The 23,022-nt window shown below is 40.9% G+C and overlaps 1 protein-coding gene across 1 annotated transcript in view; it reads right to left on the bottom strand.

Moving 5' to 3' along the window:
* Positions 1 to 23,022, bottom strand: part of VPS35L (VPS35 endosomal protein sorting factor like) — a 495,721-nt gene that overhangs the window by 323,752 nt on the left and 148,947 nt on the right. The window contains exons 12-18 of the mRNA XM_086940786.1: positions 21,827 to 21,920; positions 9,373 to 9,450; positions 8,375 to 8,497; positions 7,238 to 7,284; positions 5,540 to 5,651; positions 4,231 to 4,347; positions 265 to 318 (exon numbers count right to left, since the gene is read on the bottom strand). Of these exons, the coding sequence (XP_086796912.1) occupies positions 265 to 318; positions 4,231 to 4,347; positions 5,540 to 5,651; positions 7,238 to 7,284; positions 8,375 to 8,497; positions 9,373 to 9,450; positions 21,827 to 21,920 (625 nt within the window). The remainder of the gene's footprint in view (positions 1 to 264; positions 319 to 4,230; positions 4,348 to 5,539; positions 5,652 to 7,237; positions 7,285 to 8,374; positions 8,498 to 9,372; positions 9,451 to 21,826; positions 21,921 to 23,022) is intronic.

Here is a 23,022-nt window from a genome sequence, read left to right as displayed (position 1 = left end):
GGCAGGCTATACTGCTCAATATAGGCCCGGTCCCTTGTTATAGGCCCTCAACCTCTTGGCACGGGAATACAATGTTGGAACTGGCCTTTAATGTCCAGTATAGCCCACTATAGAGGACTACAAGGCTATATTAGGTGTGGTGAGTTCAGCAAATAGGTTTCATTCTACAGATAATGCCTAAGACTTTCTAAATCTCTGTATAATCCATACATTAGATGTTAGAATTTTAGCAGCACACAAAAATGAAAGCAAAGTAACACATACCGTGAAGTGTCTGCATGTATACTCTACCCACACTTCAGCACATTTGATATAATCCTAGGAAAAGATGTAGTCAGATAAGTAAAGGTTTACAGAACATTTAGCAATTTTAACAGCTCTGAAATGCTATATCAGCAAATGTGAAATATTTATTAAGAAAAAAAAACAGGAGAGTCATAGAATTAACTGTCATTCATTTTCACTAATCTGACATTCTTTCAGCACGCTATATCAGCAAATGTGAAATATTTATTAGGGGGAAAAAAGTAGTTACATAGAATTAACTGTCATTCCTTTTCACTAATCTGACATTATTTTAGCATGCAATCGTCACGGTGAACCAATAGAACAGCAGTAATTTCAAACAGCGAAGAGGAGTCTGAGTTCACTCAGTCAGAACTCGTGTTTGGGTACATTCTTTATCAACAATGACCAAATGAATATGGTCGGCACCATACATTGTTTTCAGTTCCAAAGCATTACATTAGTCACTAGAATGTAATATAAGAGTTACAAACATTTTCAGAAATGAGCAGAACACAGCTCATACAAAGGTAACAAATTGTGAGGACATTAAATGTACATAACAATAGTGGGCACCGAAGAATGATATTAAGATTGGAAACATAAGTCTTTCCCAGGACATTGAGATGGCTACGGTAATAGTCATACCGAAAGCGGATCCCCCCCCATTGGCCTTCTGCTCAGACTACCAGTCGATCTCGCTCATAAATACCGTAGTCAAAATGTATGCAACCATCCTTTCAATGTGTCGTAAACGGGTGCTTGCAGCTTAATACACTCTGATCAAAGCGGCTTCATGCCGCATCGAAGCACGAAACATTGCCTCTGGCGCCTACACGTGACACTCTCTCATCGCCACCTCCCCCGGTATCTAGCCTTATTACTAATCTACTTTGAAAAGGCTTTCGACAGGGTCAATTGGTTGTATTTGGATTATGTACTAGAGAGGGCTGGATTCAGCTCACATTTCAGGATGCTGGCACAGGTGCTTTATTCGAACCAGTGTACCAGGGTCTTCATCAGTGGGGCACTCTTGGAGATGTTCCCTATCCAATGAGGAACCCGGCAGCGATGCCCTTTATCTCCCCCAACAATAGAACCGTTAGCTTGTATTATCCACGCTGACACACAGATACTAGGCTTCCACCTCCCCTTCAAGTATCTTGGCATCTGGTGGCCCTCCACCGAGAAATTACCTGGTCCATCAATATCAACCCCTTACTCAAGCGTGTAAAGGAGTACCTCCGCAGATGGCAATCCCTCCCCTTCAATCCGTTCGGCAAGACTGCCCTATTCAAAATGATGGTGCTGCCCCAGCTTTAATATGTGATCCAAAACCTCCCACTTCATCTCCCCTGCAAATGGTTCCATGAAATAGATGGCATATTTTCTCTGGTGTAACTCAAGACCATGATTAGCACTCGCTCACTGTCAACGAGCCACCTACGATGGAGATATGGGGATGAAGAACTCTTTCCTGGCACTGGAAAGCCTCTGGTTTTCCTGGGTCCAGGCCATGCTCTACGAGGCCCCGATCCCTTAGACTATCCCGGCGGTGACTTGGGCGTTCCTACTGGCATGGCGCTCTGCATTGCGATACACTCAGTGGGATGCCAATTTCACATTACAGACGCCCCTGTGGCATGGAAACTGGCTTGGGGAGGTTGGGGAGCTGGAGGCGTTTTGGATGTGGGACCGGATAGGGATTACATACTTGGGGGACGCGAGGAAGGGAGGGCACCTACACTCCTTTCAAGACTTGCAGCATACTTACTCATTACATTCCACCCGGTTCTATAAATATCTCAAACTCCGGCATGCCATTGCCCCTCACATCCCTGAAAAAACTACATTCGCAGAATTCAGCCTGCTAGAGAACAAAAACGTCATGGGTAACCTAGGGAAGGGGGGGGGGGGGAGGTCAGTCTCTCAAATCTGCCAATCCCTGATAAATAATTCCACGTCTACCCTTGGCTCTCTTAAAAAGCACTGGGAACAATGGCTGGGTCCTCTAGAGGAAGAGGACTGGAGAGATGCCTGATGGCCCCCCATGTACTCACCATCTCTGCCAGGCTCCGCCTAATCCAAATATACTATCCCCATTGTGCTTACCTTACTCTTGTCCACTTGTATCGGGCTGGATTCCTTCCCAGGGTGACCGCAATGAGCAGCAGACCCCCCAGATTTGTATCACATGGTCTGATCCTGCACCTCCCTCACCAGTTACTGGGCAGTGATAGTAGCAGAACTGAGCGATATTGGGCTGGACTATCTTACTTAGCCCCCTTGCTCTTTTCCTGGGAGTGATGGAGGGATTGGACGGCTCGGGAGCAGACAGATGGTTCCTAGGAGCAGCCATTATGGTGGCCAAAAGGGACATCGCAGCCGCTTGGAAAGATCGTACTCCCCTGACCGTCGCCAAATGGCGGAGGGGAGTGGACTAGTGCGCCATGCAAGAAAACCCGGTGTACGAGGCGAGAGGGTGTCCTGCCAAACTTGAACGCCTATGGGGCAAGTGGCTGGGGCTGTCGAGCTGAAGTTGATTTGTTGGTGGGTGGGTAACCGGAGATCTCAATACGAAATGAATCCAGTTTGGCAAGTGCAAAGTAACAACTGGGGAACTAATCAAATGTGTCATTTGTCACAGTGTAGCAATGTGTTGTGCTGCTTACAAAAGCCAATAAAGTTATCCAAAAAAAAAGATTGTAAACAAAAGTGTTGCTAATGTGGTAAAAGGAATTTTAGTGAGAGCAAATATCTGAATCTCTCGCCATGAGTGAATTTCTTTATTGTCAGTCTTTATCTTTTTAAATTCAGCAATGCATATCAATATATGCATTGTTGCATACAAAATGGATATAAAAAATAGAATTCAAAAGCAGTCTCTCCAGGATCTTGTTTTTCCACTAGTTGCCACTTATGCTCATGCAGTGCACGCTATAGAAGGGTATGGTAAAAAGGTTGGAGTAAGAGGAAAATGTGCATAGAATATCAGTGCAACAGAAAAGCCCTAATAAGAGTGCCAGGGCATCCATGCAGCATGTGCATCTCCTATTCTCCTAAGACAATCCTACCTCTCATTGTAATTACTAAGTGCAAAAGGATAACTTACTTAACCCTGTTTGTACAGATAGTGATGCCTGATGCAGATTAATTGTCTTAGCATATTACAGCGGCTGCACTCTGTTCTGATTTTTCACGTAAATAATTCCCAATCAAAGCCTCGAACACTATACCTTCAAGCAAATTTGAGTATTTTCAGCATCTAACAGAAACAGCCAAGTTTCAAACGTTTACCTATGTTTTCCAAATGTTCACATACCGAATGTTAAATGGTTCCATGGCAGAGAAGCATGAACAAAAATGGCTACACCTGCCTAGAGGGACCCTTAAGTCAGTCCAGCACTAACAGGTACAAAGGTTTTCTTGTACAGAATCATAGGAAACAGAAGGAAGTGTAACAACAAGTTTGAGCTATTAATACCTTGGGGGGCTCATCAATGAATAGCCTATACAAAGGTGACTGCAGCAGATGCTAGTAACTTATGGACGGCGTCACAAACAAATATTAGGTGTTCTCACTATTTTTCTTTAGTGTGCAACTGGATTGTGGTATTCATCACAATCTGAATTACCCATCAGACAAATGACCAAAGTATAAGTCGTTGCTATAGTCGAAATAGGAGGAAACAAAACAGACACTAAAGACAGATTTAACGCGGGGACCAAAGAAGTGTGCAGTTCTAGTAGAAAGCCCAGATTCTTTAATGTAATCGTTGGAACAGGGAAAGATTTCAAAGTAGTAGGTAAGAAATCACATGCCACCCAACACCCAGAGCTTCTTACAAGACAGAACATTATCAATGTCTTGAGTAACACAAAGCTTTCCATTATAGAATTGATATTGACAGTTGGCATGAAACAGATAGCTTTCTGATAACTTACCAGTGGATTTTTTAGTTTAGTGATGACTTTCCAGGCTTCATTCAATATATGGAGTCTGTCATTTTCAGGAGGGTCTGCCAAGGCTAAATTTAATCCTAGTGATCGGAAGAGAAGATGCTGAAAGAAAATAAGATTGGACACAACTATGATTTCATAAGTACAATTAAACCCAAATATATTGCTGATAGCACAATCCCAGAAAACCAGCAGTAGAGGCATCTCCTTCAAAACATGATCTACTTACTCTATTGAAGCACAGCTTTGGTGGGGACATCATAACCTTTACATCCTGGATCACTTGGTTTAATGCACACAATACTGTTAATTCTGGATTTCATGGACACATTGCACTTTTAAGTGCATGTAAGTCCATATTTTCAATCAAAAAAATCTTATACCTGTGATTTCAGGTTTAATATTCTTATGAAGTATTTGTTTGTTGAAGCTTGCGGACACAAGCAGCTTGGAGATAGGAAGCTTCGGTGTGATTGTGATGAGGATAGTTATACCAGATCAGGACTGGATTAAGACCTTTAGAGGCCCTAAGCACACAAAAGATTTTGGTGACTCCAAATATATCCAGATCAAAATATAAACAATAATTAACTGTAAAATAACATTTTATTTTTCTAAATGAAACAAAACTTACAGTAAGATGGAAAATAAGGTTTAAATTTGTATACTCCCACTTTATTTATAGGTTCAGCTGTACCATTTGCAGTTTTGCACCAAATGGTCCATGGTAAATCCGGCAATGGCAAATTTCTGTGGTGCATCCCTTCCCTTGATGCCCTAAGCACATGCTTACTTTGCTTAATGGTTAATACAGCACTGTACCAGACCAAGGTTTGACACATAAAACGTACAGTGTAGAATTGCATTCCTATTGGTGGCATAATGCTGGCTCGATAGGTTCCTTGTTCAATATTGACACATGGTGAGATTTTGTAACTACAGGTGTTCCATATTTGATGGGCTACCTGCTCTGTCAGTACATTGGATCCCTAAGTGCGATAACTACATTTTACTTCACAATCTGGTGTCACAGGACTGATAAAGTGACAAGATTGAGGATTTTTCTAATAAGCAAGATTTGATAACGGGAAGACACTTGTATTCCCTTTGGTTCAAGATTTAAGGGCTGTATTATGAATACTTAATTTTTTGATGTCCCAAGTGAAGACATTATGTACTCAAAGTTCGTACACAGCTGACATACCAGGTTCAATAGATAGATGCTTTTTACTACAGTGTCTCCTAATTTGAAATCACACATTAGGCTTTTGTTATTTCGAAATGCATAACTTACCTTAGGGAATCCAGACTCATCACACTCCTTAATCATGGCAATAAAATCCATGGACCTTGTTGCAATAAATTCAGCTCTAAAGGCAGACATCACGGAATTCAGAAGCAGGGCACTAGAAGGAAGATTCAAAGTACATAAGCATGTCAAGCTGAAATTGAGCGCTCATTTTGGGCTTTCAAAATCTAAGCTAGTGACCAACTAAAGCTCAAATTATATACACTGTAAAATCCAGAGACTAGATTTTACTTCAAGGTACAGAATAGGTAAACTCTTCAAAAAGTGCTGAAGTAAATTAGGTTTATGAGTACTAGGGGCAGTGATGTAACCAATGTCCAACAGGAAGTTTCAGATTGAATGCCGACTAGGTAACAATGCCAGACAACTGTAAATGACGTACCTTGAATTGTGAAGACTAACAAATGATGAATGGACTAACACCTTCCTCTGGCTATGAAATATCTCCTACTTCTGTTTATCTCTAAAGTTAGGCCCTTAGGGAAAACTTGTCTAATTCCTACTCTCAAGTCAAATTGATCACATTCTGACATGTAATATACAGAAAGCCCAAAAAACCCAGCACAAGCTGCTTTATTGTTTTTTATTTAGCATGGGAGTTTCACAACATTCTAGGAGGAGGTGGGTATGGTGTTAGCCGGCATTACTGATCGGGAAGTTCAGGTTTCTTTCAAGTGCTGCATGTTGCACTAGTTCTCACACACATCCAAAAATAAAGTTCCTGGACCTGGGCTTAGTCCTAGCCAAAAGGGATATTACCACGCACTGGAAACCAAAACAAGCGGCAAGCATAGTCAGATGGAAGAAAGAATTCATTAAGTGGTCAAAGTGTGAGGGAGTGATTAGGATGCAAATAGCGAAACGCTCGGGGAGCGAGAGGGCATTAGACGCAGCGAGGGCCTGGGAAAGCTAGCTGTGTTACTTAAGACCCCAGATGATGTTGGAGAAGAAGACCCAATAGAGGACCCCCTGATAGGGGTAGGCTAGGATACAGACCCCTGAGTGGGGAGTTAGTGCCTCTTGGAAGACTATCATTGACGGACCACACTGACCGAGGGATCCTGAAGAAGTTACATCAAGTCCCAATGTGCAACCTAAATTGTAGTAGACGAGGGGAGCTTACTAGAGATCAGTAAGCAAGTGAAATGCTTTGGGGGGGGGGAGGTGTGGGTGGGGGGTGTTGAGGAAAGGGTGTATTAAATCAAATATGAGGACATTTACAGCTGATCCAGAAAAAACACTAATTGCCTTGTAGACATTAGGGTATTAAGGGAGGGGGCGGGACATTATGAGGAATGTAGTGCCCATTATTCCAATTCTCTGCTACTGTATTATCTGTATAACGATGTGGGCAATTATGATCCTGATCAAGGAAGGTTAAGGTGTACAGAGAATGCCTGGAATTTGATGTAAAAACCAATAAAGGTTTTTAAAAAATAAATAAATGGGAGTTTCACAACATTTGCAGGTATATTTACAAATGAAGCAAACGTCCTGGCTACTCAGAAGTCACTGAAGGTTGGCATTCATCGTTACACAGTCATCTGCGCTAGAACTTTCCAGTCCACAGAGATAATGGAGGACAGTGTTAGAAGAAAGGAGGATGGCGGGAGGAAAAAAAAAAATTCGAAAGTCTTAAGAAGTATCCTAGAGTATTCACAAGAGATGGTGTTTAAAACCTACTTGTTTCCCAATTTCTTGCATCTCTCCATCATCTCAGTAAGCAAAGCCTGAAATGAAATATCACACCAATTAACGTTTAAAATAAAAATTTAAAAAAATAACACTTTAAACAGCATCTGTTCAAAGTTTGAAATGCTAACAAAATGAGTTGTGGAAGATGACAAATGCAGCTCTGACTGTGGCCACATTCATCATCAATGCTGCTTCACCAGGTCCTGTTCTTTACACCAGCTACCACCATTAGAGTGCCCCATATAATCTGCATGAAACGTGCTAACTTCGTAAAAAGAGCAACCTCATTGACATGTACCATCATTCAGCCTACCATGTCAGCAACAAAAGAACAATATCTGCTGTCTTGTCCTCCATCCTTGCACGCCAAGGCCCTTCGTGATGCCCACCTAGACTGCTCAATCTATCAAATACAAGTTTGCTCTGGAAGTTATCAAGAAAAGGGTTGATAGTCCCATTTGTGCTGCAAGAGAGAGATGAGCTAAGGAACATAATTTCTACAATTTGATAGGCTGCTGCCAAGAAGTGTTACTCTGCAGAAAATTATACAGCAATCATCTACCAATAATATGAAGAGCCAGGGTACCAGACTTTGACGATTAAGGGGACTAGTCCCTTGGTAACATGACCCCAAAGTTTATGGGGCAAGTAGGAGTTTTGATGTTTTTTTTTATTGACATGGATGCTTATATTAACCACAGGCCTTGATGTTTATAGTAACCTTGTACACAACCTTATCCTTACTCGAACATTATCAAACCCCAAGTTAATTCTGACAGTAAGCTTTAGTCTACCATTAAACCTGACACACTGGGATGAAAGGACTAAATACTTTAGCACCTGTGGTTAAAAGCACACCAGAGCCTAAAATGTTACTACTGCGCTAATTACTCACTAGCAATCCTGATTTGGTAGAATCAATAAATCATTTTTAAATCCTACAGTCAAGATTTGACTTCAGAATTACCCCAGAGACAGAATTTGACATCAGAACCTCAACTCTCAGAAATCACATTAATCACTAACCTACCCTCAATTTAAATGGATAATGAAAATCAGACAAATAAATCGGAGTAATGAAAAAGAAAACTATTCTACTTTTTCCACTTGGAATGAAATATTTACCTCAGGAGCTCGATATGCGATGCACTGCAAAATCCAATCTATAGCTGGAGAGTAGAGAGTGAGGTACAGTGGAATCTCCACACACTGCACCACAAGCAAGTTCTGGACTGAGTCCCCATGAATCTAAACAGGAATAACAAGATTTCAATCTCTCTGCTGGACAGATGTGGTGTCTGCAATTCCCTGATCACAGTGCCATACAAAGTGTAAGATGATGATAGCAATTTATAATGTGCACTGCTACTCCAAGGAGTGCCCCGGTACGAAAACACTGAAAACCTCTCAAACGTAGAAAATGTTAACACTTTCCCATCCACATCGAATAATGGTGGAACAATGTGTGTTACATTAAGTGAAGTATGCAGAAATATACTTACTGAAGTAACTGTGAATTGCAACTCAGAGTTCTGCATCTTCACTAACATGTACAGAACTAAAATCAGAAACTCACAAGCAATTTCAGAGAGGATTGACAGCTCCAGACCTCTGCGGCATACAACCCATCATGGCCTTCAAGATCGTAAGACCATCCCATTCTCATTAAAAAAGAAAGTAATGCACTGAGAAACTCAACACATTACACTCTCTCCAAGGAACTGATTTCCAACTTGGGTCACAAGAAGTGTGACCCCATTATCAGTCTAGGAACGTATGTGTCTCATATGAGTCCACAAGAATCTTGACTTTTAGTTAAGTTTGGTCCATCCCAGACACCAAGGAGCTCTGCTCACCCGCATCTCCAAGGAGAAGCATCATGAGAATGTAATAACTTATATTCAAGTATAACAAATTCACTTAATTCAATGGAACCCAATGAGGTGATCCAGTCATCAGACGTTTGTTTATTTCCTTACAAAATCTAACAGACAACCAGGAATGAACTTCACACACTTAAATGAAAACAGAGATGCCAGAGTGCAAGAAAGCACAGTATGTGGGGTGAAAAGAGTTTCCATAGGAAAACACAAATACTTAAGGAAGGTAATAGGACTGCTTACTTGTTTAAAGGTCAGAAGAAAGTCAAAGAAGTTCTTGTTCAAACTTTCCTTCAAATGAGGGGCAACTGCCATGCCAACCTGCATGCAAACAGAAAAGAGAGGTTAGAAAGCTTTGATTTCCTCTGAATGCAATTTCTAAGAAAAAAAGTATGTGAGCCTACATAAACACACAGGTTTCTGACCATTTGTAACAAGAGTAGTATAATTTGCTGAACTATATATATATCACTTGAGAAAATAAGTACAATCTTATTGCTTGTGACATTTTAATGCTTTAAGGTTTGAGGAAATCTTGACAATACAACCAGATTTACACAAAACAATAATCTTAGTGCACACCGACAGGGGCCTGACTACAGCTAAGATTTTGAAGTAAGATTACCTTACTCTCTACTTCTAAACTCCTAAATAGTAAAACAAAATCCTATAGAGTACACAAATGTAATTCTCATTCCAGAGGGAATTATTTTAAGAAAGTACAAGAGCTAAAATAAAGCAGCATATGGTTTAAGCACTCTCCTTCAGCACTCCAGCATGCCTCTTGTGTTAGGCACACGTCTGCATAACATTATTCCACAGTCTAATACAGTTCAAGTGATAAGGCAGGGGACTGTGCCACAGTCATTGTTCAAATCTTACATGTTCTATTTTCACTTTCTTAATCATGGACAACCTCTCTATGCACATTTCTTTCATTTTTTGATTCTTCATGAAAAGTGTGGTTGATAACTTTACAGTGTAAGTGGTGTTGCTCATTCTCCGTCATTGGTTTTGGTGCTAATTACACACAATGTTTGCAAATTATAATCAGGTCTAAATAGCAACATAAATAACAAAGTGGTGGATGAGTCCTTAACTTTATTTCCATGTCACGCAGTCAATATGGGTGTTGTACTTTGCTTCTGATCTGAAGACAGTCAGTGGCCTCCAGATCTAATGGGGCCTTTGAAAAGGGCAGACTGGAAGACAATCCTTACATTTTAAAGACGATCTCAAAGTGTTGGAGTCGGTGAAGTGGTAGTTTCTGTTCCAGACCCATGAGCACTTTGGTACTGGTGTGGATTGCATTCCTGGGTGATTCTAATGTATGTAGAGCTCGCAGCAGCAGTTAGAGTCAGTGTTATAGTCTCCCTATTGTTCATGCTGTATAAGCAAACATTCAACAGTGGGTTTTGGCTCTTAATCAGTAAGGCGGAGCCCAATAATCATAAATAACCACAAAATGCCAATACTGATATCCTTCTAATCACTTATTTAAAAGGGTAACACAAAGAATAATTCAATGTGATCCAAGAGGAATTATTTCTTTTTGACAAAATTATTTTCTTTTTCACATCTCATAAAAAACCTTTTTATATTTTTACAAACCACATAATTTACAATCCCACCCACCATTTATAAACAAATTAATCTCTTTCCCAGACACTTCGTCAACCTCAGGAGGCGGAACTGATAATAGTGAAGGACGTTTTTAATATCAATCGTCAAGGGATTAACCAGCAGCAACAAGCAATACCTTTTTTAGGCAGAGGCCAGACAAAACCACGAGGCAGAAAAAGGTACACCAATCAGCCATGGGAAATGACAACCAGGCGGCAATACTACAAGACCTAAATCATACTCCCATTTTTAATATATCAAATCGTAGGCTGACACAAACTGAAGAAAGTATTTCAAAGAAAGGATTAACCTTTGTACCAACAAAAAACACTGACTTTGTTAAATTTAAGTTGGAAGTTATTGAATTCTATAGAAGAATCCAATTAAAAGCATTCTTCTCAGACTCCAACATCATCAAATATAAAAATAACTGAGCTAAGGAATAAGTCCACCTTTTGTCCACCCTACAATAAAATACCAAAGGAAATTCTTATGTTTGAAAGAATAGTACCATCTGCCATTTCAAATAAAGAAAAGAAAAGAAATTTTGTGAAACACAAAATCTCTAAAATACAAAAAGAAGCAATCACATTACTGAAAAGTGATACATCAATAGTGATAAAACAAGCTTATGAAGGCGGTTCTATTGTTGTATGGGACTTTGAAGCTTACGCTACAGAAGTCAAGAAACAACTAGATGTGAAAGAATGTTATTGAAAAATCAATAAGGATCCAACAGTTGACATAGAGAGAGAGCTAAGTACAATACTTCAAAATGGCTTTGATCAAGGGGGTTCATGGGACCAAAAGAATTCGAGTTCTTAAAGAAAAAAGTCCAAGAATCCCATTGTTGTACATCCTCTCCAAAGTTCATAAGAACGAAACACATCCACCAGGGAGACCAATAGTGCCCGGATGCAAATCAGTATTGGAGCCAATATCGAAATATGTTGATTTTTTCCTAAAACCTTTCATGGAATAAATACCATCTTAAATCTGTGATACTACAGATTTTATCAACAAGATTGAACAAGTGGAGTTTGAAAGTGGTCAACAAATTTTGCTCACACTAGACGTAGTATCTTTATACACAGATACCTCAAGACAATGGATTATCCGCGACTGAAACTTTCTTGAAAAAACGACCTAAACCGAATAGAGTTCCAACAGACTTTATAATGCAATTAGCCAACTTTGCACTTCGGAAGAACTATTTTAAATTTGGAACAGAGTTTTTTGCAAATTAATGGCTGTGCCATGGGCTGTCCTTTTGCACCAGAGCTGGCAGTTTTATATATGACGAAATTCAAAGAGAAATATGTGTATAACAACGATCCATTTTCCCAAAACATTTCAAATTGGGTTCGCTATATAGACAACATATTCATGATATGGACTGGGAACGAAGATACCTCATTTCAGTTTCATGGATGGTTGAACGAAAGAACAGCTGACATCAAATTCAGTCTTAACTATGCATCTCAACGAATGACATTTTTGGATGTAGAAGTTTATGTTTCTGATGGAAGATTAGTTACAACACTTCATGAGAAATCAACAGACTGGAACAAAGAGCTTCATTTTACCAGACACCATCCACGAAGTTTAAAAAAGAACCTGCCATACGGACAGTTTTTAAGGAATAAACGGAATTGTTCTTTTAAATATGAATACATTTTCCATGCAAATAAGCTGATGGACAGGTTAAAAGACCGTAGATATCCAAGACAACTATTAAAAAATGCAATTAAAGGGCATGGTGGACACTCAGAGACTTTATTACAGAAAAAAAGATAGAGTATTAACAGATCATCTAGTGTGTGTGACCACCTTTTGCTCCAATACCAACTATTTGAAAGAAATCATATCAAAAATGGCATTTGATTAAAAAGTTGGATAATACATTTGATAAACCACCGTTGTTTGCACCTAAAAAGGAAAGCAGCATAGGCAATCAGGTGGTTTGTGCATTACTGCAAAAGACAGCAGCAAAAAACACACTACGAGAGCAACTATGCTTGCCACCAATCACAGGGCACCACAAGTGTGGAACTTGCGTCTGCTGTGATCAAACAATGGTAGGTTATGCGTTCTCTCAAAATAATGTGAGTTGGAAGCATGACACATTCACTAATTGTAAAACGAGAAATGTGGTGTACGGGATCCTGTACCCTTGCCCCAAATTGTATGTTGGCAAAACCAATCAGGAGGTACGACACAGGATAGCTCAACATAAATCCCTTATCCGAAAGAAAGTGCAGTCAGCACAGTTGGTTAACCATTGGGTCAATCATGGTCACGATGAAAAAGACTTGCGATGAACTGTAATATCGAAAATTGAACAAAGTCCTCGAGGAGGAGATTTAGATAGAAGACTTCTTCAGAGGGAGGCCTTACTAATTGTGAAATTATCCACAGCCATAGATGGCCTTAATGAGCTATCAGAGATTTATAAACTGTAATTCTGTGAAAACCTCCAAAATTTGTAGCATCTTAGGTTTTCAATATCAGCTCATCTTCACTGGGCAAATGAGACTGATATCCTGATTTACAGTAAAACACATTGTAAGTTTTAAACTTCTCATCAATTGCTTAAAAAAAAATGTTTTTATCTCGTCCGTGTTGCTAAAACAAGATGCAACTACCCATCCCATGATTCTCCAAATTCAGTAGGAGGAGCCAAGGGCGGATACAGGAAGTTGAAATACTTCGGGCTCCACATCGCGGCCACGAACACACACCCGCCGAAGAGAACACCGTCCCATGCTTTAAAATAGCCAGAAGGTAAGGCAAATACTTTCTCATATGAGAGAGATGGCAAAAATATGGAGCTTGTTTTTCAGTTAGAGTATAAGATAACTGACATTACAAAATGTTGTTGCTCAAGTGACACAAACACACGAAGTCTAAAATGCTAAAGGGATATTTTTTGGATAGCAGTTAAAAGATCGAACGGCGCCAAGGTGCTTAAGCGAGCACTACACAATAGATCAGTGGTGTTGCGACGAGTTACTGAGAAGTGAACATAACGTGCTTAAGAAAGTACAGTAGCACAAGCTAGATTACGAAGAACGTGTTAAAACGGAAACCTGACGCATTGTAGATTTACAGTTTAGAAGTTGATTGAAGCATTTTGGATAATTGAATACAGTTTTTCCGTACAGATGTGGTGATGAGTTGGTACGGCGTTTTACAAGAAAAGAATAAAGGCTTGAAGGTATGGGACCGCCCAACTACCAGTTTTCAGATTTACATGTAGTTCATATAATAGATTCTGATGGAGCTATTCTCTTTCGCTAGAGATACATCTAAGGACCAAATTGAAGGGCCCCGTTAAGAAAAGTACCGCACGAGATAGAAGTAAGTGATCCCTGTTATATGGTTAATAGTAATATGAGAACTCTTGGACAAATTACAGTGTTACTTAATTTTTGTTGTTTACTTTTGATTTGGTCAGCTTTGTTGCTAGAGTGCGTGATTCGAGTGGAACAAAGGAGATCGGCTGATCTTGCTAAGAGGTAATAATTGTTGTTACATGGAGGGGGTGCTAGTGAAAAATTCTGAATTGAAGTTCTAGTTGGTAACTCAAGTTTAGCTCAATTTTTTTCTAGTCACTGGTCCTGATGAGAACCCCATGAATTGCCTTTTGGTTTCGAAACACGTTGATCATTTATTATCCAAACGAGTGCTATGTAAAGGAAAAAGAACCCCAGGGTTATGCTCAAGCATAGAATTCTTTAAGAGTTTATGAAGTTGTGTTTATCATGTTTGGACCGAAGGGAGTCTGTTGTAAATAGTGTACCGTTTGGTTTAATGGCCTGAATGTAAGGCTTAATAATTCAACAAAAAAGGTTGTGTTGTCTTGTTGTCACAATTAAGTATTTATGTTTTTTGTCTGTGAAAAAATTGTCATTAATTGTTACACGTTTTATCTTAGTTATTGAGAATGTGGTGTTTATATTTGAGATCAGAAAAATAGATGTTTATAAATGGTGGGTGTGGATTGTAAATGTGACGTTTGTCAAAATCTAAAAAGGATGTTCATGATATGCGAAAAAGAAAACCTTTTCTAAATAAGAAAAATAAATCATCAAAAAGAAAGAATTCCTCTTGGATCACATTGAATTATTCCTTGTGTTACCCTTATATATAAGTGATTAGAAGGATATTATCAGTATTGGCATTTTGTGGTTATTTATTATATGAATAAGCAAACAAGGCAGGGATACCCCCTTTCCTGCTTCTCTTTGCCTTACAGATTGAGCCAATGGCATGCTGGGTGAGGACGGCATCACTAGTATGCGCTGCGGACAGGTTTGTAAGAGGGAGATATAGAAAATAAAATCTCGCAGATGTTCAGTGATTACTGAGTTTATATGGGAATAATTGTTCCAAGTCCGCTGCATTGGCCATTAATGACTAGAAGAGGAGACTGGGCATGAGATCCAGAGAAGAATCCGCACAAATTATGAGGGATTTGGATACCTGGGAACAGAAATTATCCAAAGAAAAGACACCTTTTTTAACGGAACCATGAACAGCATAACGGCGGGATTTCAAGAGGATGTGAAGCACAGAAGGAAGCAGCAGATTTTGTCACTGGAGGAACAGCAGTTTTTCAAATAATGTCATTGCCCAGGTTTGGAGCAAAACATGATCTCACAAATAAGCCCCTCTGAGATCCCAGACGTTTTTAAATGACTGCAGGGGAAACTGAGGAACCTACTGTTGGATCGGATAGCACCCAAATGGCGCTGACCTAGGTCTATTCGACATCCTGTCATGAAGATTCAGGGCCGCCAAACGTGCAACATTATAACATTATTACTGTGCTTCTCAGATTCAGGTCATAAATTACTGGATCCATCTGCCACATACAAAAGCATCAATTAATTTAGAAAAAATAGGCATATGAGGCTCTCCTACTTATACTGCATAAGTGGTCTTTCTTGGAGGGGAGGCGAGACTGCTAAAATGCAGTGAAGGCAGAGATGCCGGTGTGGAAATCAGCCACATAGTTGGTGTGGGGAGGGGGGAATATAAAGTCGCAAAGAAGATCTCATTATTGAAACTGAAACTGCAGGGAGAGCAAGTGGCACCTCCAATCTCTCTGACATAGAAGGAACAAATCCTGTTTCTTGAGCTGCCTTGTGCAGCAAGTTTGGACCCAAATTGTTTATTTAGCAGATTCATATCTTTTAAAATCACTGATATTTTAATTGGAAGTTATTTTAGTCAAATCACATTGCCTCTACCATTAACATCTTCTAATTATCGAGTGAGTATTAAAAAACCCTCCGACCTTCATTATGCCCTTCACAAAGTGACCACTCTTTGCCCTCAATTTCGGACTTTGTCTCTCTTGACTGTGGCTTCACCCCTACACCTGAGCTCCACCCTAGTAATATGTTTATGAAATCTTCTATGCCTTTGTGCATTAGAGCTGCCCGTATCAATGCTAGCTCATTGAGGAAGCACTATGTGGACATAGCCGACCTGGTCTCTGACAATTCTTTAGATCTTCTGTTTGTCACTGAGACTTGGATGCTTTTTCTAACCCCATTGTTGCTTTGGCCACTCCAGCTGGCTATAAATTTCATCGGGCGGATTGACCAGTTGGTAGGGGAGGTGGCTTGGCCATTTTGCATAGGAATAGCTGGGCTCTTCATAGTGAAACATCCAGCCTCTGGGGTGATTCCAAGGCCTTGGACTTCAGCATGCAGGTTTCGGCCCACTTTACTCTAGGTGGTTCCCTTATATATCGTCCCCCTGGCCTGGTTGGCGCCTTCCTTAAATCTTGTGGGGACGCGGTGGCTGAGCGAGCATTGCGCTTTTCTCACTATTTGGTTCTTTGTGATGTAAACCTTCACCTCGACCAACCCGACGCCTGTGATTCTGTTGTCTTTCTCGACTCCCTTCACTTGGCTCCGCTTTCTCAATGGGTCAGTCATCCTACCCATCAAGGGGGCTACACCTTAGACCCCATTTGCTCGAATTTTCCCATCTTGGTTGTCAAGCCCTCGCCTGTCTCCTGGTCAGATCACTTCCTTATATTTTTCTCCTGGGAAGTCACGCTGCATGCACGGCCTGCCCGCTGTCACCGCCTTCCGACTTATAGTAAAATTGACCCTCTCCAGTTCATTATTTCTTTGGCTTCCTCTCAGCCCTCCCTTCAAGAAGACCTTGAGAGTAATGAGCCCAGGTTTTCGGACTGGTTCGCTGACTCAGTGTCTGCCCTATCCGCATCGCGCTGGTCTAAGCTGACAAGAGAATCCCCTTCCATACCCTGGTTTTCTCCGAGTTGAAAACCCTGAAACATGATTACGAAGTACTGGAGAGGGCGTGGCGCTCCAGTGGTTATTGTTCTAAAGCTAAACTTGCACTTAGAGCCAAACAAAAAAAGCTATTATGCTGCCACTGTGGTCGCTAAAGGCCGATTGTGCAAAGTTTTATGTCCCCCAGTGCTCAGGCCGCGCCAGTTTTGTAATCCTGGTGCAACATTCTCTCTAAGTTTTTTTGGGACAAAATATGCATTATACAAGATACTTTCGCGGCCCCTACTAGGGTGTTTACAGTCGCCCCGTCGGGGCAATTGGCTGGCGGCCCTGCTAATTTGCTCTCTACTTTTATGTCAATAGATCCGTCCTCCTCACTTAAAATCCTTAAGGCTTTGTAGTCGGGTTTACCAAATGACCCTTGTGCTGCCAGACTACTGGCTGCTGCTGTGGACATTATTAATCCCGAAGTTAATCTAATGGTTAACATGTCTCTTTATTGCTTTCTATAACCCAGAGAGACAGCTGCGATCCTCCTCTCAACTTCTGATGCTGTCCCCTAGGTTCAACCTGCAAAGGCTTTGCAGGAGCTCTTTTGTTCGGAAAGCTGGCTTTGCCTGGAACGCACTGCCATTGGCATTACGTGGCATCCAGGATCCTATGATCTTTAAGAAAACATTTTAAACCCTTCTTTTCTAGCTACTGCTTGGTTCCTTTTCCACAGTACGCACCGAGACACTCTGCTGAGTAGCCGTGCGCGGTACAAATAAATATAACATAACATAAAACATAACATAAAATCCAATAATGGGAACAACACGTACACTGGTTACTGCACTAGACATATTGATTAGCCATAAAAAAAGTCATGAAACGGGGTAAAACAGGACCACTGGGAAGGACCGCTCTCGTGATAAGCTAAAGAAGAAACTATTTTATAGAAGTTCTGCCACCCACCTAGAGAAAGGGGGATATAGTCAATTTGTTGTCACACAAAGTGCTGTTGCTTTGGTTGTGTGCGTTAAGATAACCTGGAGCAATGTAAGTCCCTAAATAGAAGAAGGGAATTGGCACAAAGGGGCAGAAATAGTTAGGCGATATAAAAAAAAAATACGAGAAGGTGTTTTAATGTGACATTGTTGCAGATCTGACATGTTGCCTTGTCACTACTAGAAACTCTGTTTACCCTGCTCTAGCTATGATAGAAGAAGCACTCAATGGCTTTCAAGGAATGCTACGAAGTATCGGACTGCTGAAATCAGCTGCCCGCAACCTCTAGCAGTTCATCGATAACAAACAAGTGAAACGAGGATATGGGGAAACATTTTGTATATTGAAGAGGGCTTAAACAGAGACGAGGCAGTTCATAGTAAATTAGGAACACGTACGAATATAACAAGAGAAAGAGAAACAGAGGCATTCAGCATTCTACTTAGGCTACAAATATGCACTTGGTGTGATGGACCCAAATAAAAGTTTCTGCTAGGAAAAAAAAGTCTTTAAAAACAAACAAATCTGGCATTAGTGAAACTTATAAACTTAAGAAGCTCCACTAGCTAGAGAAAAATACACACGTTTTTAGGTCTGGTGGAGATTATTCTGCCCTGACAAATATTTTGTAAATAATAATAATAATTGTCATAAAAATAAAAGTAATGATAATAAAATTCAGAAAGGAGCTCCATATCAACCCACTTCAGCCACTGCTTCCTGGAATTGTCATTTGCATGTTGGTTCAGATCATTTAGCATACAGAGAGCAGGGCAATGGGACAACCCGGCCCCCACGCAACCACTGGATTGATTGCCGGTGTTGTGAATTTGAAATAGGCCCACACGACTGCCCTTACTTTTGATTTGTAATTATGCAAGTTCTCCCAGGGAAAATGCCTAAACAGTGTCTCAACTGCAGTTTATTGATCCTTCAAACTTTTGATAGTTTTGAAGTATAGTCCCAGTTGTTGGTAAGGACATTGCAATGTATTACTTGCTGGCCTGTGGAAGGCCTACAAGGTCCATTTAACTAAGATACACTTAGCAGCATGCTCACATAACTCAAGGGAGGGAGAAATTGACAGAAAATGAAATGATGCAGGTGGGGCAAGTGAGAGCACAATACTAATTTTAGAGCATCTACAGGAATTACACCTTTTTTCTTATTTTGGGAAGAAAGGGTAAAATTTAAGCTGGTGTTTTACTATGCTGGAAATGTTTTCCCATCAGATAAGAACATTGATTGGATAGATAATCGATAAGTCCTTAAAATTAGCACAATGGAGATCGATTGAAAGGTTAGGACTGAAAGTACTGTCAGAGTGAGCCACTGTTGAATGTTTACTTGCTTTTTTCAGCTAGCCTCTGTTAATACTAAAGCGGCAGGCATGCGTAACCTTTTGTGTTGATCTGATCTCATATGCCACATAGCTGAAGGGACATGGTCTGCTCAAGTTAGAAGGTTCAGCCTTTCCATTAATATGGGTTAAGTGTATATTTTCCTACAAAGCTCTTAAAAGGACCATGTAGGTAAAATACAATTTAATGTATACTCCAGGGCGGGTGTCAGAGTCAGGTGTACGGCCTTTATCATAAACCATCATGTACAATGTAGCAACATTAGCATATGGTGGTTGTATGAGCGTTGGTGTATGAAGCCCTGTAGCGGAGAGAGAGAGGACATAACTGCCCCGTCCCCCACCAGAGTCCTATACCAGATGAGATTTCTCCTGAGGAGGTGTGTGAAGGGGTGCTGGAACAATTTTCAGAGCAGGGGTGCTGCCATCAGTGTCACATCACTGAATTCATAGTGATTGTGAAAAATCTAAGAATCACAGAAAGAACAAGTATTACAAATGAGCCACACTCATTCAGCAGGAGAGTTGTAAAACAGGTGTATATAGCCGGCAGTGCACTTTGGAGTTCACTTACACAAATCAATTAATATACCATGGTGTGGTAGCAAATGGTCATTTACATAGAGCACATTTTTCATTAAAATGGCCGCATAGTTCGCACTGACCTGCAATTGTGTGTGGAAATCAGGATTCAGCTAATATTTATCATTTGCACAAGGGGGAGATTCTGATTTCGGGCGGACGTAAACGACGCCGAAATGGAATCGACCGACCTCAGGTCGGCAGTCCCGATTGCCTAATCACAATGCGACTAACACTGTTTGGTTGCATACTCCCATTCCTCTATGGGAGCTCGTGTTACAGCCATAACACAAGCTCCCTTAGAGGAATGGGAGTCTGTGTTAATCCCTGCAGAGTGTGGCAGGCACCTCACCTCAGGCCCCACACAGTGCAGGGATAAACAGGGGGCCACCACAGGTGCCCTCTCTGCTCCCTACTAGAGGCCGTAGAGGCAAGGGGGCCAAGCTAGGGGCCCCCATACTCGCTCTCCGACAGGCTTTCCATGTTGGAAAGCCCAACATGGAAAGCCTGCCGAGACGGAATATCATAATCCCAAGGGCGGAAAGACCGCCTTTTGGGATTACAGGCAAGCCTCCGACTGGCCAACAGGCTCCTTGAGCCCATCGGAAGTCAGCCATAATGACCGGCCGGTTTAATTTCTGAGCGCCAGCATTGTAATGTGGGGGTCAGAAATAAAACAGATGCAGCCTCGATGGACGGAGCCTTTCCGGCCGTATTGCAATCTGCCCTTAAGTGTCTTGATTTGTTTTGATCATATAAAAAATCTTTTTTTTGTTATACATATTTTATTTCCTTTAATGCGCATCCGTGGCTTCGTACTATACATCTCACTATGTGCTTTACATTCAAATATGAGATTTTAAACATTTCTTACATGTTACATATTGTTTGTTACAATCTCTTTATGTCATAGGGGCCATATATTCAGTGTTATTCCTACCCCCCCAACTTTTCCCAACTTCCCCCTCCCGCTTACCAAGTGCAAGTCGTAAAATTTTCTTGAGTAAGCTAAGCTGTCTCCCCTAGTGCTATTTATTGTGTGGTTATACATTTCTTGGAGGTTACTTCCAATCTAGAGCCAATCTGTGTTTTCTGTTATCTTAATGATTTGCTTCTAGTATAAAAATAAGAATTTCTATAGCTTGGCTCTAGCTCTAGAGTTCCTTCTTGGTCCCTTCCCATGGGGCTCCCGTGTTGTGAGGGCAATGTTGGGGTAGTAGATCCAGATTCACCGTCAGCCTCCCATTCCCTGGCTCTCTCAAGTTTACCCCGGCCCCTTTTAGCGTTACAGACCCTTTGGCTTTGCCAATGTTTGTTTACTATGGTAAACTCAGGTTTTCTTATATGACTGCCTGCTCTTTCAGTCCATTACAATATTGTACATGCAGCAAGGTGAAATAGCACAATTGTTTAGGGAAATTTTTTGGCAGGGCTGCCTCAAAGAAGACAAAAATGTAGGCAGGTGGGATTTTACTGTAGAGGAAATGAATGCCACTATGGAGGGATTCCTATGGTACTTAGCCAGGCCCCAGGACTTCATACAGAACAGGTGGACTACATTCACCCACAAATGCTGATCAAGTAGCCTAAAAGCACTCTACAGTGTATAATTCACACAAGAATGTTAAAAATGAAAGAAGGCAATGATGCTTTTCAAGGAAGCAAGCATCGGGCTACATTTTGCGTTATATCACGTCTGTTTGAATATTTTCGAAAGTGACTTTGTTTGCCATGCAATCCTCTATAAACGCTGCTCATCAGACTCGTCACATCACCCTCTCTCTATATCAAATTCAGGACCTCATAGTAGTAGATAGTGTGAAGTGTTGAGCACACATTGAAATACACCTGCTGTTTTACGACTTACCCTGCACAGGTAAGCTCTTGCGTAGACTGCCACCAGTGGGTCCCCAATACCTCTGATCATCGATGTTAGGCGCCTGAGACACTCTGCAATTCCTCTGATAAAATGAACAGCAAAAACAGACTTACGTTTGCAGCTTTTATCCAAACAGGGGTAGCAAGGTGAACACATACCTACAGCGCAACAGCGTTTGCAAGCTTTAAATTTGCTGCCATGTTTAAGGCCTTTAATAAATCACGGCAAACTATACTACATTGACATGTCCCTTTTTAAAAAAATAAATAAGCCTTTAAAGACAAAATATTATAACTAAGTGCAGTATTTAAGGGCAAATCACTTGTGGAACACGATTGTCAGAACAAAAGATGAAAGTAAAAAGCAAAACATTTTTTTTTTAAATGGCCTTCCAGGATTGTACCCCAGGCCCAAGCTTCTCTTAGGCAGCGATTTACTGCATAGCGCACGGGAATGTGGTTAAGTATTACGAGGCCAAAGGCTCCAGAATTCAATGGTGCTCTCCCATCCAATGGCAGCTCAGGCGAATAGTGCAGGTCTCCCCTCCCACTTCCAATTCAACCTAAGAACTATGCATTTCTGTGAGGTATTAAAGTCTCAGGGGGCATCGCCATCAACACATTCCGTGGGCTGACCACCGTGATGTTAAGTTATGCAGCTCTGTCAGCTATGTGAATGCCCTCTCACTCTCAGATTCAACTCTGTGACTGACATGTTTTTAGATTTTAGGGCAAAGTCACAAAATATGGTTAAAAGCAACTGATCTCAGATGTGAAGTCCTTCTAATGAGAAGGCCTTACTGGAGAAAATTAGAGGAAGAACAGGAGGTTCAGGGTGGGAGTAACATTGCAAATAGGCTAAAAATTATTAATTCTGGTAGGCATCTTTAGTCGAAAGGAACTGCTGTTTTGTGAGCCTTGCGTTGCGTGATACTGGAAAGCATGCTGTTGATCTTCCACTGGAACCAAACTATATGCAACTTCCTGATCAGATCCCTGACTAGAAATATGCTCCTAACAGATGGGCTTGGGAGGGCAGGAAAAGTTAGAGTGTGGAGGAGTGCCCACTTTGGACCTATCCGAATTTCTGTCACCCCAAGAGCCTGGACTCATCTCTGGAGCAGCAGGCGTCATTTCTAAATGTGCCCATTGTAAATGCAGGAACTGTAAATCTTCGTGTACTCC

Source organism: Lissotriton vulgaris, chromosome 10, assembly GCF_964263255.1.
Source record: "Lissotriton vulgaris chromosome 10, aLisVul1.2, whole genome shotgun sequence".
Taxonomy (NCBI): Eukaryota; Metazoa; Chordata; class Amphibia; order Caudata; family Salamandridae; genus Lissotriton; species Lissotriton vulgaris.
Note: the sequence above shows the minus strand (reverse complement) of the source record. Positions and strands in the feature narration are given on the sequence as shown.